The 14,549-nt window shown below is 48.3% G+C and overlaps 1 protein-coding gene across 1 annotated transcript in view; it reads left to right on the forward strand.

Moving 5' to 3' along the window:
• SLC22A18 (solute carrier family 22 member 18) overlaps window positions 1-14,549 on the forward strand; it is a 45,586-nt gene that overhangs the window by 16,863 nt on the left and 14,174 nt on the right. The window contains exons 6-7 of the mRNA XM_026036813.1: window positions 12,708-12,817; window positions 12,934-13,044. Coding sequence (XP_025892598.1) covers window positions 12,708-12,817; window positions 12,934-13,044 — 221 coding nt within the window. The remainder of the gene's footprint in view (window positions 1-12,707; window positions 12,818-12,933; window positions 13,045-14,549) is intronic.

Below are 14,549 nucleotides of genomic sequence, written 5' to 3' on the forward strand. Positions count from 1 at the left end.
ACTGAGGTGTCTTTCCTGGGATGCATTTTTGCATGCTCCTTGGGGAGGAGACACCTGCAGCATTGCAGGTATGTGAATAGAAGAGGCCATGTGGAGGAGGAAGAGGAGGAGGAGTTTCACTCSCAACTCCTTCCATGAATTCTGGATAAGTTTTGCACATAGGCCTTTGCCTCCCCTTAGGCAAAGCTTTGTCCAAGCTCCCCAAAAGCTATGATGGATTCCTCATATCCTTCAAGTTGGGACTGAGGGGCATCTTTGTTGGCCTGTCATGTAGATCTCAGAATGACTGTGGAATGGAAATGGTGTGTGGTGCCCATCAGGTGAAACAGTCCCTCATTTAAGCCCTTTGGGCTTAAAATATACAAACACAAATAGGTTCCATGGCACAACTTTGATTCCAAGGCATAGGAGGAGTAAAAAAGCAGCACAAAATCATCTGGCTGCTGCTGTCAAGGATTCCTTCTTCTGAGAGAGATAGTGCTGAAAACCACACAGCGTGTGCCCCAGTGCCAAAAAAAAGACCTTCGCACTGCACGGGAGAGTCCCCATTAATATCTGTGTAGAGTCTGCACATCTTCAAAACACTGATTTTGTGGGCCTGGCAGCAGGCTCTGAGTGCCACGTTGCAGCTGTTGTTTTACTAGACGGCCTTGAGTTTGCTTGGCTGCTTCAGAGAAGGTTCCTTAAACTTCAGCTGGAAAATAATCTGTTTGGAAGCAGCCCCAAGTGTTAAGCACTGGGGCCCATGTCCTGTTGAGGTCTGCAGCTTGTGGAGCACGCTGGGCCTTGGCACCTTTAGCTTTCTGCACTTCGTGAGGTTTCCAGAGGCCACTGCAGCAGGTCCTGTGCTGCTCCTTGGGAAGGAGAATGCAAAAGGCTGGGAATACAGGACAGGAAATCAAATGCACCTTAGGGCAAAATTTGCTACCCAAATCCRGGCCCATCTAGGAGCTAAAACACCCTTCAAATGCTGCTCCTGGGACGCTGAGCTGGAGTCCAGCTCAGATGCAGAGATGCCTAAGGAATAGAAGAAGCCATGGAGGTACCTGTGTCCTCCCTGCAGCCCTTCTGGAGCCTCYGCAGCTCCCGAGCAGCCGGCCAGCAGCGACTTTGTCGCTGAGCTTCCTGCTKGCTCTGAGCCTGCTGAGCTTTGGTTTCATGCCACGGGCGAGTGTGATGAGCTGGAAGGGCTGGGAAATCTCAGCTGGGGAAAGAGAGGCCCGGAAAGACGACAGAGGCGGCGGGCGTTGCCAGCCACGCTCACGTCAGAGCTCCTGGCCGGGGGAGCGAGCGTGTTGCACCACCCCCGTTGCCTTGTTTCCCTCCTGCTTCGTCACGCCAGCCGAGAGGAGAGGCTGTGCTCCTGCTCGGGCTCGGCGGCCGCTGCGTGCAGCACCACGGCCGCTCGCGCCGCGCGCCCGCGCAGGGGAGCAAATCGCACAGGAAATTATTTTTGGAGCGGCGAGGCGTGTTGAAACSCAGCAGAGTGCAGCTGTGTGCGTAAGCGGCCGTTGGGGAGAGCTGCCTCGCGCGTTGCCAAGCAGTTGACTTCCTAAACTGGTGAGGAATGGTTGCCCTGGTCCCAGAGGAATGAGCAAAGCCCCTCCGGCTTAGTAGGCTGGGCTTGATTCAGCAYCCGCTGTCCCTGTAACGTCTGCTCCGCAGCTATGGAAGTCCCTTCTGCTTCTCAGCAATGGAATTGCAACTCCCGGGGTCATGGTCCCCTCTGCTCAGGAGCACCTGACGGGCCAAGCGAAGACCATCCACAGTTTCAAGTGCATTGCGGTTGCCAGGTGTAGACCTCTGTTGGGAGTCAGCTGCCCGTGCTGGAAGTGGAACATCAGCTCCCTGGGTACGCTGTTGTCACAAGCCTGTGTGTCCCCAAGAACTCAGCCACGCGCTGCGAGAGCCGGGCACAGAAGCAGATGTGTCTCCCTGAGCTGTGCTCAAAGCCGAGTCCCTCATCCTGGAGAGGGAACGACCCCCTCAGCACTAAGCCTTTGGGAGAGCAGGTACCTTCGTACCTGCCACTCCTAAGTGTTTTTTGCTCACAGACATTGGTGGTTGCTGACATCTGCAGCGCTCTTCCAGCTGCTCTTGCCTGGAATGACTGCATTTATTCAAGCAGCTTTTCTCGGTTGCTTCCCATCCCATAAATCCGCCTCAGTCCCACGCGCCTTGCGGTGGGTCGTGCTGCAGGAGCTGCCTCCGTGCACAGGGGCTCGCAGCCCTGCGAGCGTCCGAGCCCRACTAACTAGCCCTGCTTAGGCCTAGCAGCTTACTGCTTAGGCAGGAACTAGCCTAACTCCGGCTAGCCAGAAAGGGTAAAATACATCCGCGGCCAGGAGAGGCCCGTCGTCCTGGCGTGGACGGCGTTTAAATTCCTGCCACCCAAATCAGATGCTTGCATCGAAGGGAAGGACCGAGTCAGCTCTGAGCAATTCCAAGAGCTCGATAGGGGCATAAAGCGGTTTTTGTTTGCAGGCTTCTTATGTCATCACTTAGTCACGCAAAAGTCACCCCGAGAGAGGGCCCAGAAGAAAGGCTTTTCTCATCGCYGCCTGCTTCTGGAAAACTCGCTCGCTGCTTATTCATGAGCACCGGCTCCCTCGGCCATATGCCTCCTTCCGAACCGCTCCGTGAGGAGGAGAAATTCCCTGGCACGCTCAGAAGGGAAGGGGGGGAAAAAATCCAGCACATGAATTGAGTCAGCCTAAATATTTAGAGCTTTCCAGTTGGGTCATTAAGTCCTCGTGGGGGCTGGTTATAATTAGCAGTGTTGCTTGCAGGGCGGCTTGGCTGCGTTTCCGCCAGGCTAGTGCAGCTCCACAAGGTGCAGCAATGGAGCAACAGGTCAGCCACGGCCTTGCCGGGATGCTGAGATGAGGTGGCTTTGCTCTTCTGCCTAAAAGTGCTAGGAAAAGCTGGTAAAGAAACTGGTGATTTGTTTTATTCGTTACAGAGCCTCAGCCCAAATGTATTGGGACCTAAACCGAAGCGTGCAAGGAGTTGCACAGCAAAAGTGTCACATCTTGTGCCAATAAAACGCTATTTTATTGAAGTCAATATTAGCCCGGGAGGCTGTTATTCCTGCAGCACAAAGGAAGGAGGCAACTTAAGCCTTTGAAGTGTGCTAAACCCAATAAATTTGGGGTTTGAATCGCTGCAATAAATGCTGCTTCCTCAGACAAACGCCGGGCGTAAATGTGAAGCGGTGTCATTATTTCTCGGGTGATATTTTACCAAAGGGTAGCTGTAGGGAAGGGTTTCATTTCTTTTGTCACCTTATCTCTGGGAATCATTTCAGTTCCGTTTCGGCGAAGCGTGAGACTGAAAAGAGTTTTATTGTCTCTTTGAACTGCCTTTTGCTCTGAGGAATGAGGATATAACCRAGCCGGGGCCAATAGCAGCAGGACAAGTGAAACATGTAGAGACTTGTCCTGCCCGATGCTTTTCCCATCTAATTTTTTTTTTTCCATGCACTTAGCACTGATGATTGGGATTTTCCAACCGATAAAGCTTTGATTGGCCTCAGGGTAACGTGCTCTCTGCTAGATCCGCTCCAGACTCTTTCTTTTCCACTTACCTCAATGCCCATCACTCGTCACTGTTTGGTTCTCATATCCTCTCTGGGGGGAACTTTTTTCCATGTTTGATGATTTTTTTTTTCACTAATCTCTTCTCCTTTTGCCTGTGTTTTTGCTTTAAGAAGAGATAGACCTGGGGAACAAATGAAAGGTAAATATTAGCCTGACTTGAAGGCTTTAGGGATGCTCATTTTTGTTGCTTTAAGTGCTGTGGGATGTTGTTTTTGTGATGTCTCGTTAGCGGTGTAGTTGAAGAAGGGCCCTACTTGGCCCTGTCTGGAAATACGGCAATTTTCACATCGCTGGTGTCATTTAGCAACGGAGTGTCTGTGTCCTGTGTCTGGGACCGCATTAGCAGCAAACCTGGGTTAGTGCCAGGGCTTAAACATAAAGCTTAAGACCACTAGGTCTTTTTCCATCAAGCCTCAACTCCTGCTGCTGTCCAGTGGCTTATCAAAGGGAAATTCATTTTTCTGTGCATCACTTCCCTGTCCATACCCTACCTCTCCATACAGGTGCCCTTCCTATGGGCTCTTGCTTGGCAGTACTTTGAAGCCCGTGTGTTCCAAGATCGCAGCACAATTGCAACGAAATTGCATCGTTCCCTTTCATTGCAACCTGGAAGAAAAACCCCAGAAACCACGTAAATAAGTAAATCAACCTCATCAACCAACTTTTCTGTTTATAGAAGCATATTTGGTGTGCTCTAAAGGCAACCAGCTTCTGAAATGCTCCAAGATATCCCAYGAGACGGCCTAAAATCACTGTCTGACAAGTGCTGAAGAACATAGTCCAGTTGCTGCTTTGAGTTGCCTTGTTCTAGCACCCTTGTGAAACGCAGGTGCTCCCTAAGATGTCATGCCAAGGAAGTATGTGGCCTCTAGGCCTTGCCAGCAACAAATGGCTTGAAATACAAGTCTTCTAGGTACAGCGAAACCAACGGTGCGCTGGGCCAGCGCGCTGCTCATTGAAGCTACAGAAATGCACCGTCAGAGGTTTGCAACCTCCTCTGCAGAGAGCTGGCCGCTTGCCCGGCGCTCACCCCTCCTTGTTTTCAGCTGCTAATTTGCAATTAAACACAAGTGCAAAYGCACGAAACGCCCTGCTAGCAGTCCTCCCTGCGAGGGAGCTCGCCGCTGCCGTCGCTCGGCGGCCACGGGAGCGCGACGGCTCCGCGAGCGTGCGGATGGGTGGAGAGGCCGCCCGTGAGGCGGGCTCAGATGTGGTTCCCGACAAGGGCTCCCRTAAACAACACTTCAGCATAATGCAGCTGTGACTAATTGGCATCCCCGTAGGTGGTCTCAGTAGTGGGGCCAAGATTAGATGTGGTCTAGGGAAGGAGCAAGCCTGTCTCCTCCCGAGGGGGTAGCGCCGCCAGCAGAGAGCTGAGGTGTGCGAGGCACAGCTCGAGATGCCACTGCTCTGCCAGCTCTGCAGGTCCAGGCTGCCTTTGCTCGTGGCTTTGGCAGCCCTGAAGCCCACAGAGCTGCAGGAGATGCACRGAAGAGCCTGCAATCGCACTTGCCTGGCACCAAGTGCGTTAAAGGTCTTTTCAATTCACCTCTCTGAGAAGAACAAGCAAGTTCAGTTAATATTTAGCATGCTTTTTTTTTTTTTAGCACAAATCATTTTTGTTTTATTGTGTCAACAAAGTATTTGAACATCCATCATTTAGCGCAATGTTTCTTGGCCCTTTGCTGCCCACTGTTTGTYCTACCAACTGTGCAGGGGAGGAAGCTAATGCAGGTATGCAAGCTGGCAGCTCTGCAACACCGAGCAACCTCCTCCTGAGTGCATTTAATATGCAGAAACCCTCATCATTATGGCCTGGGAGAGACAAAGTGCTTAATTGAGAGAGTTCAGTAAATATAGTAACAGTGAGACCACTCTTGGTTGGAGCACACGAAGCCTGCCCTGGCAAGCAAACTGTGTGCCTTTAATTAATGGTTTCACCCTTCTGCTTACTGAAATGGGATGACTCACTCTAATGCAGAAGCCTGTTTCTGGGGGCAAACTGTGCATGAAATCAAATCAGTGGCACCACATCCCTGAGGCTCTGTCTTTGCTGGAAAAAAAAAAAAAAGGTTGCTTTTTAAGGAACCTGTTGTGTGGCCAAAAAGGTTGGAGCAGAATGCTGGAAACCACTCGGCTAGTGAACCATTTAATTTGTGACTTTTAGGTGCTAGTGCTCCACTGTGGCTTCCCATGGAAGACTAGCCTTGCTATGTCCTATTTGTGCCTCGTTATAAGGCTTTACTAGACGAAAGGTGACAGTGTTCCTGATGAAGCATGTCAGTTTTCTTGCACCTTGGGGTAGGAGGAGTTGGCTGTGAGTGCTTGCTGTGGAGGCAGGACCAGTCTGTGCCTGACCTCTGGTAGGATGTTGCATTTGCAGTAACCTCCAGGTAAAGTAGATTGTTTTGCTAGGGATTAACTTGCCTAAAAATGTCATTTCTGTGAGCATTGTCCTGACAAAAGACCAAAATCAGCTGTCAGATTTGGCTAGTCAAAACCGTAGCCTTTGGGTTTAGGGTGTGGAGGGAACATGGAGTTTTGCATGACCTAAGAACTGCTATCTTAGATTGTAGCAATGGCCTGTCCATCTCCCAAGCCCCGTGTCCTGCTGACAGCAATGACCTATAGAAGCAGTGACCCGAGGGCCTTCTGGAGGTGGCCCAAGTGCCCTGGTGGGAGGGCACCGTGGTGTTGGCAAAGCAGGTGCCTCCCTGCAGCATCAAGCTGTCTGCCGTGGTCCCGTTTGCAGCTARCCCGTGCCAGAGTCCCTAGAAGGCAGTCGGGCCTGCTGCTGCCCTTGGGGAAGGAGCCAGCGCGTATGGCGCACACGGCTATTTTTGGAAGATGGGAGAGGTCTCCTCGGAGGTGGCAGGCACCTCCTGTCTCCTCAGTGTCAGCAGGCACAGTGATCCTGCCTCTCCATCACACTCTCCTTGCTTTCTTGCCCAGCCAAATCCTACTCCTTCCCTTTGCAGGAGCTGCCAGGCCTCCACCCCTCGTCCTTGGGCAGCAAAATTCAGCTCTGCCTACGCTCCGCTTGAGCCAGCTCTGAGGAAGTGCACGGGGAGCGGTGAAAAGTAACACATCCCGTCGGTGCCAAACTTGCGTGTCCTCCAGAACCGCTGGAGCCTGACGTGTAGCGAGCACGGTCCAAGTTACTATGGCRAATCCTCAACAGCTTCCTGCCCAGCTGAATCGTTTGGAGTCTGAAGCGCTGTAACCTCATAAAAGCCAGCAAAAKCTTGAGCTCATCCAAAGATCATTTTACCTCCTACGGTATTCTATGAAGTCAGACATGCTGTAACATCTGATTAATGATGTGTTCAGCTATGAGTCACCGGGTAGTCTAGCAAGCCCTGCTCATCTCCTAACCAGTCCGGACGTGGGAGTCCTTACCCAGAGCCACACCCAAGCAGGGGATTTTAATAGTTCACCATGTTCTGAACTTGGAAGAGCAGTTTATGGAATTGCTGCTTAATTAAAAAGAAAAAAAAGAAAAAAAGAAAAAAAGAAAAAAAGAAAAAAAGAAAAAAAGAAAAGAAGAAAAAAGAAAAAAAGAAAAAAGGAAAAGAAAAACACTTAAAGGCTTTACCACCCATTAGGGAATAAATGCCTACCATGAAGAAGTTGGGGTGTGTATTGGCAGAGGGGATGGGACCCCAAAAAGCTACTGATACGTTGCATGGTTGTAGAATCCAAGAATTTTGTAATGGAGTAAATGGAGTAAATGGAGACTTTCCCTCCACCCATGCAGTGAGAGCATGGAAACTAAGGCTTGTTCAGGATCACAAACACAAGTGTGGTGGTACAGCAAATGGAGTTTTTAATTCCAGGCTTAAAGAAGTCAGCAGCATGCGGGACACTTCAAATTGGAAACTCAGACGAAGCATTAGCCATCTGACATGGGGCATCCTGTTTTTCACATTGTTTCTCCTTGGTGTGCCCTAGGTACCATGTTTCTATCCAAGCTCACACCTTTCTTAGGCCCAGAAAGCCAGCTGAGTACCATGTTATAGGTGCCTTACAGAAGACATTCCTTGTAATTAAAAGCTCRCATTGAAGATTGGCAAGAAATCAGCTGAAAAAAAAATCCAAAAGAGGTGGGGGATTGTCTCTGTATTTAATATTAAGCAATCACTTTATAAGGTATGTGAATGGTTCTTGATCTGAAATGTAGAATTAGTTATTTCCAGCAGAATGCCCCAAGCTCAGAGTGAGAGTTATGGTTATTCTTATTCATACTCTGRAACATTTAAGGATTTGAGAGGAATGGACAAGCTTATCTCTAGTTTGTGAGCTGGGTGGCAGGAGACAGTTTTGATTCTTGCTGTAGAGGAGGAAATTGCTCTTGTATCTCTCAACATGACTGGAGTGAAAGATCCTGRAACTGGTTTGTTGTTTAAGAGGGTGCTGACATGGGCTGCTTTATCATTGTACTTTGAAGAACAAGGCAAACTTATGTAATGCTCCAATTAATTTCCCAACCTCCAAGTATTTTCAGCTGGGGGGGTTTCCTGAGATGAGTGTGGTTGGTGATTYTTTAGTAACCCTCAGTAGATTTTTCCACCAGTCTTCCCTTGAGCCTGCTCAAACCATTTGCTTCTGCAATATTAGCAGCAGAAGCTTCATGGACCTTATRCATTTTGTGGGAGGAATCAGCTCCTTGTCTTCGTCCTCAACCAGGTTCCTTTCACCTTCATCCCATGTTTCCYAGTTCTTGCATCAGAAGCCACTTCCTATCCCCCTTCTCCATACGGCTCATGAATTTGTGGGCCTCTCACAGGTTCCAAAAGCACCTCCTTTCTCTTCTCTGTTTCTTCAGGTCCCAGCCCCGCTGGCCTGCTGCCTGTCTTGTGAGTGCTGACCACTTACACCTACCTTGATTCCTATCTTGGCCTGCCCCAGCTCATCCCGGGTTAGGGCTGGAAGCCAGATGTTGCAAGCCCCTCCTGAGCAAGTGCAAGTCATACATGGTCCATGTCTAGACTCCCCCATTTCTAGACATACAGGGTGATGACTGGGATACCAGAGTGAGCAAGCAAGGCCTTAGTCAGCCAGCTAGCTAGAATCTTTTGGAGGAATGAAGCTCACTCCCCGGTTGCTATAAACGCATGTAAGTGTGCAGAGATTCGGGAAAACTGGGGAAACTTTATAACTGGGAAAAGATTCTATTTGTTTGCCTCTATTTCTACACATTTACACAACATTCCAGGAAACGTGAAGCTTTCTGAGCCTCAATGAATTCATTTTTTATTGCTTTCCCCCCTTTTTTTAGGAAGCGTCATGGTTTCCATGAAATTTTGTGCTTGCTTGAGGGAGGAGCTGGGGCGCCAGGGCACGGCAGCGCAGTCGGAGGTCTCCGCGCYGCGGCTCGGGGCCGAAAGGCGCTGCGCAAGCGCGGCCGGCGCAGCAAAACGCGGCGCCCCGAGCCGAGCCAGTGCTCAGCTCTGCACCACTGAGTCATCCCACGTTACCCGCTCCGTTTAGGCATTCCTGGTTATCAGGAACACAAGGCACGCTTGGTGTTGACGGAAAACTGAGCGTTACGTGTTTTCCAAAAAGAACAGAGCTATCTGCTGGAGAACACGGTTTGGAGTCAAGGTTTAACCACGCTGATTTTTGTCCCTTTTTTGTTTTTTGATCACTTTTTTTCCTATAGCTCCTCTCTAAGGGCGCAAGTGAGCGGCTAGTACAGCCGGGTTGCAATCAAAGAAATATTTTGTGAGTCCCTTCAGAGCTCTTGAAGGAATCTGGCCYGCTTATGAATGCAATCCTTATACGATGTTGTTTGGAAGTCAAAGTGAGTCACTGAAAAACAATTTGCACTCCCTCCACACTCAACTTTGACTTTATTACAAGGAAAAAAAAAAAAAAAAGGAGAGGGGAAGCAAACAAATGCAATTCCATTCACTGCAGAACTACACATGCATCCTTTAATCCCCAAGGACTTGCTGGGAATGACTCCCCCTTAAAAGAACTGCTGCAACATTTAATGGTGCAATTGCACATGCATAGATACACACACACGCACACTTTCCTCCATGGTTTGAAGGCAGACTGTAAGGCTCAGTAAGGTGAAGAATGCAACGGCCAAGCCTTGATCTGCAATCTCTTTGATTCCTCATGGGATAACACGTAGCGTATTCCTGCTTTGGCTCATCCAGGAAGCTTGGTGCCCGCTAGGAATTGAAGTCATCTGAAAGTAAACACAGAAGGTGGTTACGCATTCGATGGGAAGAAGTTCATCCTTGGTCCAGTCAGCTTTGGATGCTTATTTTTTTCTTGGGTTTAATCTGTTTACCACACCGTTATTATTAATGGTTTCAGCATCCATTTTGCTTTCCCACCGGCACTAAGGATGGAGTTTCCAGACGGGAAGTCCCATCCGCCAGCCGCTTGTCCATTGCAAATGACCACGGGCTACAGAGTGAGTCTCCAAGCATAAATACTGCAGACCACGACAGTTTGCACTGCAGATAAGCAGTGCCCCGTGCTTGGCATCCCACATTTCAGAGCAAAGTACCATTTACTGCTTGCAAGCAGCAGGCAGACCTATGTTTGCCATAGGTGTCTGCAAGGGCAGAAACCCTGGGGAGATGCCAGATGCTGGCAGGGTCCCATTGCACCGTTCAAGCATCTTGTCCTCTTGCAGATCCCTCCACGGAGGGAGGTTCCCTTAGTGCAACCACCACATCTGCGTTATTGCTTCAGGGAAATGAAAAAAAAATCAAGCCAGGAGGAGCACCCAGATGAAGTTACCGGAGTTATTTTGACCATAAAGCCCTTGCTGTCTCCAAGAGCGCTGAAGGCAGTTGACCTCTCTTAATCAGCCAGGAGCTGAGGCAGGCCGTACAATGATCTCAGCTGTCTAAGCTGATTTGCCCTTTTGCTCCTTTTAATTTAATTGTATTAGTTGTGCCTGGGTCCTTTGTTGTTYGGGCCCCTCAGGAAATGTGCTTCTGGTTTTGGCAGGAGCTGCTCCTGTTCCAGATGACTCATCTGCTAGCAGCCAGRGGGGCTGAGAGCAAGCACAGGAAGGGGATATAAGAGCATCCTGTGGGAGCAACCTGCTTGATTTACTTTGTTCACCTCATTAGTGGCACCTCTTCCTTCCAATAAGCCAAAGGGACAAGATTTAAGTGCAGGGACTTCCACTGATTTTCGCAGTGCGGAGATTTCGTGATCCACCAAGGTCCTCTTGCCCGGCTGTGCCAAGGAAAAGAAATGCTCTTGGCCCATCTACAACAGCCTAGAGCTGCTCACAGCCGCAAGGGGATGAGGCTTTGGGGAGCCTGGGGAAGCTGCATTTTCCTCGGCATGTTCCTGGTGTCTCCAGAAGAGCCTTTCAGTGCTCATGTCTGGCTCCAAGACGTGAAGGGACAGCGTAGATGGGTCTTGCACCGCTGTATTGCCRGGATGAGCACCCTGATGGGTTGGAAGGCAGGTTAACAAGCATTGGTATCCAAGGGTTTTCCCAACAAGGGAACTGAGCAGGGTGATTCGCTCTGGCTCAGAAGCCAAATCTCCAGGTCCATACCAGTGGCTTTGGCACCTATTGATCTGGAAATGGTAGCAATTAAAATGTTGAGAGAAGAAGGAGCACTTAGAGCTGTGCCCGGGAGGAGGCATTTCCAAAGGATCTGGAGCACTTGGGGCTATTCTGGGAAGTAGCTTTCGAGCTCTGTGTTCTACTTTTATTGGGTTTCTCCGAATTCAGAGCCTGGCTGTACAGCAGGGCGTTAATGCGTGCAGGCAAGTCCAGTTTTCTCCCAAATATGGAAAATGTCAAGGTTCTCCTCTCCCTTTCCCAGCAAGGACTTAGCAACCAGATGCTTTCGGTGCAAGAGGACATCGTTACGTACTAATTTTACTGGGGATTGTTCCCTCATTGCTGGTACTTGCTGTAGCTCTCTTCTGAACAAGAAAGTAAAACATGATTGTAGCATGTTTGTAAGAGACTGGAAAACCTTAGAAAATAAAAAAGAGATTGTGCTGGAAATGTGTGCGGTTTTTTTTAGTCCAATAAAAATGTTTGCAATTACACTTCTTTTTGTCCATATCGTAATGAAAGCTTGTAATGTAGAAATTAAAAAAAAAATAATAAAAATAAAAGCATCTGGAACTGCTACTTTTATCTTTCTATCTGTTTAATAGAATATAGTTACCCTACTGTATAAAACAAATCAGAAATTCAGTATTTCTTGTAGAGAACTTTTGGTTTTTGGGAATTGTTTAACAGATAACTTTTAATCAGAAAATGGCACTCTCCTGTATTTACAAGTAAAAAAAGAAAAGAAAAAGTTAAAACAATCCAGTTAATGACTAATTTTGTGGTCCAGGGTAATTAACCAAACAACTTGGCAGATGGATGCAACAGGTCTAAATTATTGCAGCAAGTCCATTTGCAGGAAGATATTATCTACCTTTATTGTTGTTAATAATAATTAATGAGAATTAAAACATTCAGCTGGGATATTTGCAGTTGCTATTAACAGTAATACGTGTATATATATATATTTATATATTTTCCCTTTGATGCTTTTCTCAGTTGTTTGCATCTCAGTCTTTGCCTGCCTTTCCCTGGGACTTTAATAATAACCTGGTAATGCTTGAGAAATTACTCATCCCGCGCCTTTGTCTAGCATGGAGGAAGCTTGAGGCTTTTGCAATTAGTGTTGCTGGTTCTTCCAAGGGAAAAATATGCCATGGTCCAACAAGGAAAACAGCAGTAGGAATGAGCTCGCAACCGCTCCGCTATCAGTGCCCAGCTTCAGCCAGCGGCCGCCTCRTCTTTGTATTAGGAGTTTTCACTCGCTCTGTTGGCTTTTATGTAGTTTGTATTGGGGTTCTTTAAGTAATTGATAATTGGTATTTTTTATTTTTGCAAATTTACCATTAGTAGTTACTGTTAATTGTGTCCACATCTAAGTATGGGGCCCTGAAAGCAGGTGAGCTTGTTTATAGCCACAGGAACTGTGACTTGGAGGGGACTGCTCTTCACCCAAGTGAAAGCAGCTGTGTGCCCAAGTCTTTGCAGGGCTGATGTTCGAGTGTCTTCTGCTTATGCCATTTGTCCACTTACCTGTGTTTTCCCTCTGTTTGCAGCATTTTTGTCCCTGTATACGTTGGGCTGGCAGGAAGCCTCGTAACCACCATGATAGTGATACTCGGGATCCCTTCACCAGCTAGACAGAAGCATCCCAMGACAGAGAGCAGTGAGTATTTAGCTATTGCAAGAAGTAGCACCTCAGTCTTTCTAGAATACAGTCTTTCTTGTTTCCTGCCTCTGACCTGCATAAATAAAGTGTTATTTGACATGTCATGTTCCCAGGCCCATCACAGTCTGGCAGCGTGTTCAGCCTCCGCGAAATCCTGCGCCTGATGACGTTCCCAGGAGTGATGGAAATTTTCCTAGTCAAGGTCCTTGCCGGATTTCCCATAGGTAAACCTCACCTTCTCGTGATTGYTGTTGTGCTTAAAGCGAGACTATGTGCAGCATAACCCAGGCTTGTCTCAGGCTGCCGAACGAGCTTCACGTTGCTCTCATTTACCTCGGGTCAAAACCCTGAGGCTTAATCCAGAACAGACTGCTTGTCACAGGCTTCTGCTGTGACTTTTGGCAAAATGCTTAATCTCTCTACCTGATTCCTCTGACCACAAACGGARTCTTCTCGCTTGCCTGTCATTTCTGTTTTGCTATAAGCTCTCCTGAGCAGAGGCAAATCATTTGCACTCTGCCAGAAACGCTGAGGCCATGATTTTACGAGGTGCTTTTAAGGGTGAAAAAGTATATATGTATGAGGAAAGACTAGCAAGCTGGGCCTGTTTAGCTTGGAGAAGGGAAGACTGTGAGGAGACCTGATCAATATGTACAAATACCTGAGGAGAGAATGTAAGGAGGATGGGGCCAAACTCTTCTCGGTGGTGGCCAGTGATARGACCAGGGGTATTGAGTACAAGTCGAAATAATGAAAGTTGCATCTGCATGTGAGGAAGAACTTCTTTACAGAGAGTGAGAGCCCTGTCACAGGCTGCCTAGGGAGGCTGTGGAGTTTCCTTCTCTGGAGATCTTCCAAACCCRCCTGGATGCCGCCCTGTGCCCTGTGCTCYGGGTGTCCCTGCTGGAGCAGGGGGTTGGACTAGATGATCTCTAGAGGTACCTTCCAACCTCAACCGTTCTGTCATTCTGTGATATATCCTTAAAATAAATACATATCTATCTCCTAACTTTTTTTTCCCAGCAATTAAAGACTGCTGCAGGATCAGGCACCGTTGTGTGCTTGCAGGGAGCTAGTGGCTTTTATCTCTTCCCTTGCAGCGGATGGTATCAGGGYTTCTCATGCAACCCTGCCTCTCTGCTCTGAATATTCTGCTCCTTTATCTTGTGTCGTGGTAGAAACCTGACATTACCTGCGACGTGTCCAAAACCTGCCTGTTTTTCTGCTTCCTTTGCACCCGCTGCCATCTTGGCACATCCCATGTCACCTGATTTGCCTGTTTGTGCATATTCTTCTTCACAATTTCATCATCTTTAATTTTGCCTGCCCTCTGGCTTCTTTTCCCCACACTGTTTGCCCAGAGTCAGCATGTGAACCTTGCCAATGGTGCTGTAAGGAGAGGGTAATGGTCTCTGCCTTTCCCTGCAGAGCCTGGGAGCTCTTTTCCTAGACAAACTTGCAAAAAAGCAACGTTTCTCTGCACTACAGTGTCAAAGATTCTCTTTTGTCTGCATCCAAATGTGGAGAAAGTGCCTACTTACAGGCTTAGAAACTGTGCTCAGGTGGGCAAGTGAATGAACACTCCACTTCTGCAGGAGGGCAGCGGTAAATAAAATAGGTCTTTTTGGAAGTGAGGTCATTCAGAGAAGCTAAGGCAAAATGAGAGTAAAAACTACAGAGTTAATGTGCTCTAATTTGATGCATGATTCATATCGTGTGGAAATTCCCT

This window comes from Nothoprocta perdicaria, unplaced genomic scaffold (assembly GCF_003342845.1).
Source record: "Nothoprocta perdicaria isolate Ctin4 unplaced genomic scaffold, notPer1 scaffold_186, whole genome shotgun sequence".
Lineage (NCBI taxonomy): Eukaryota > Metazoa > Chordata > Aves > Tinamiformes > Tinamidae > Nothoprocta > Nothoprocta perdicaria.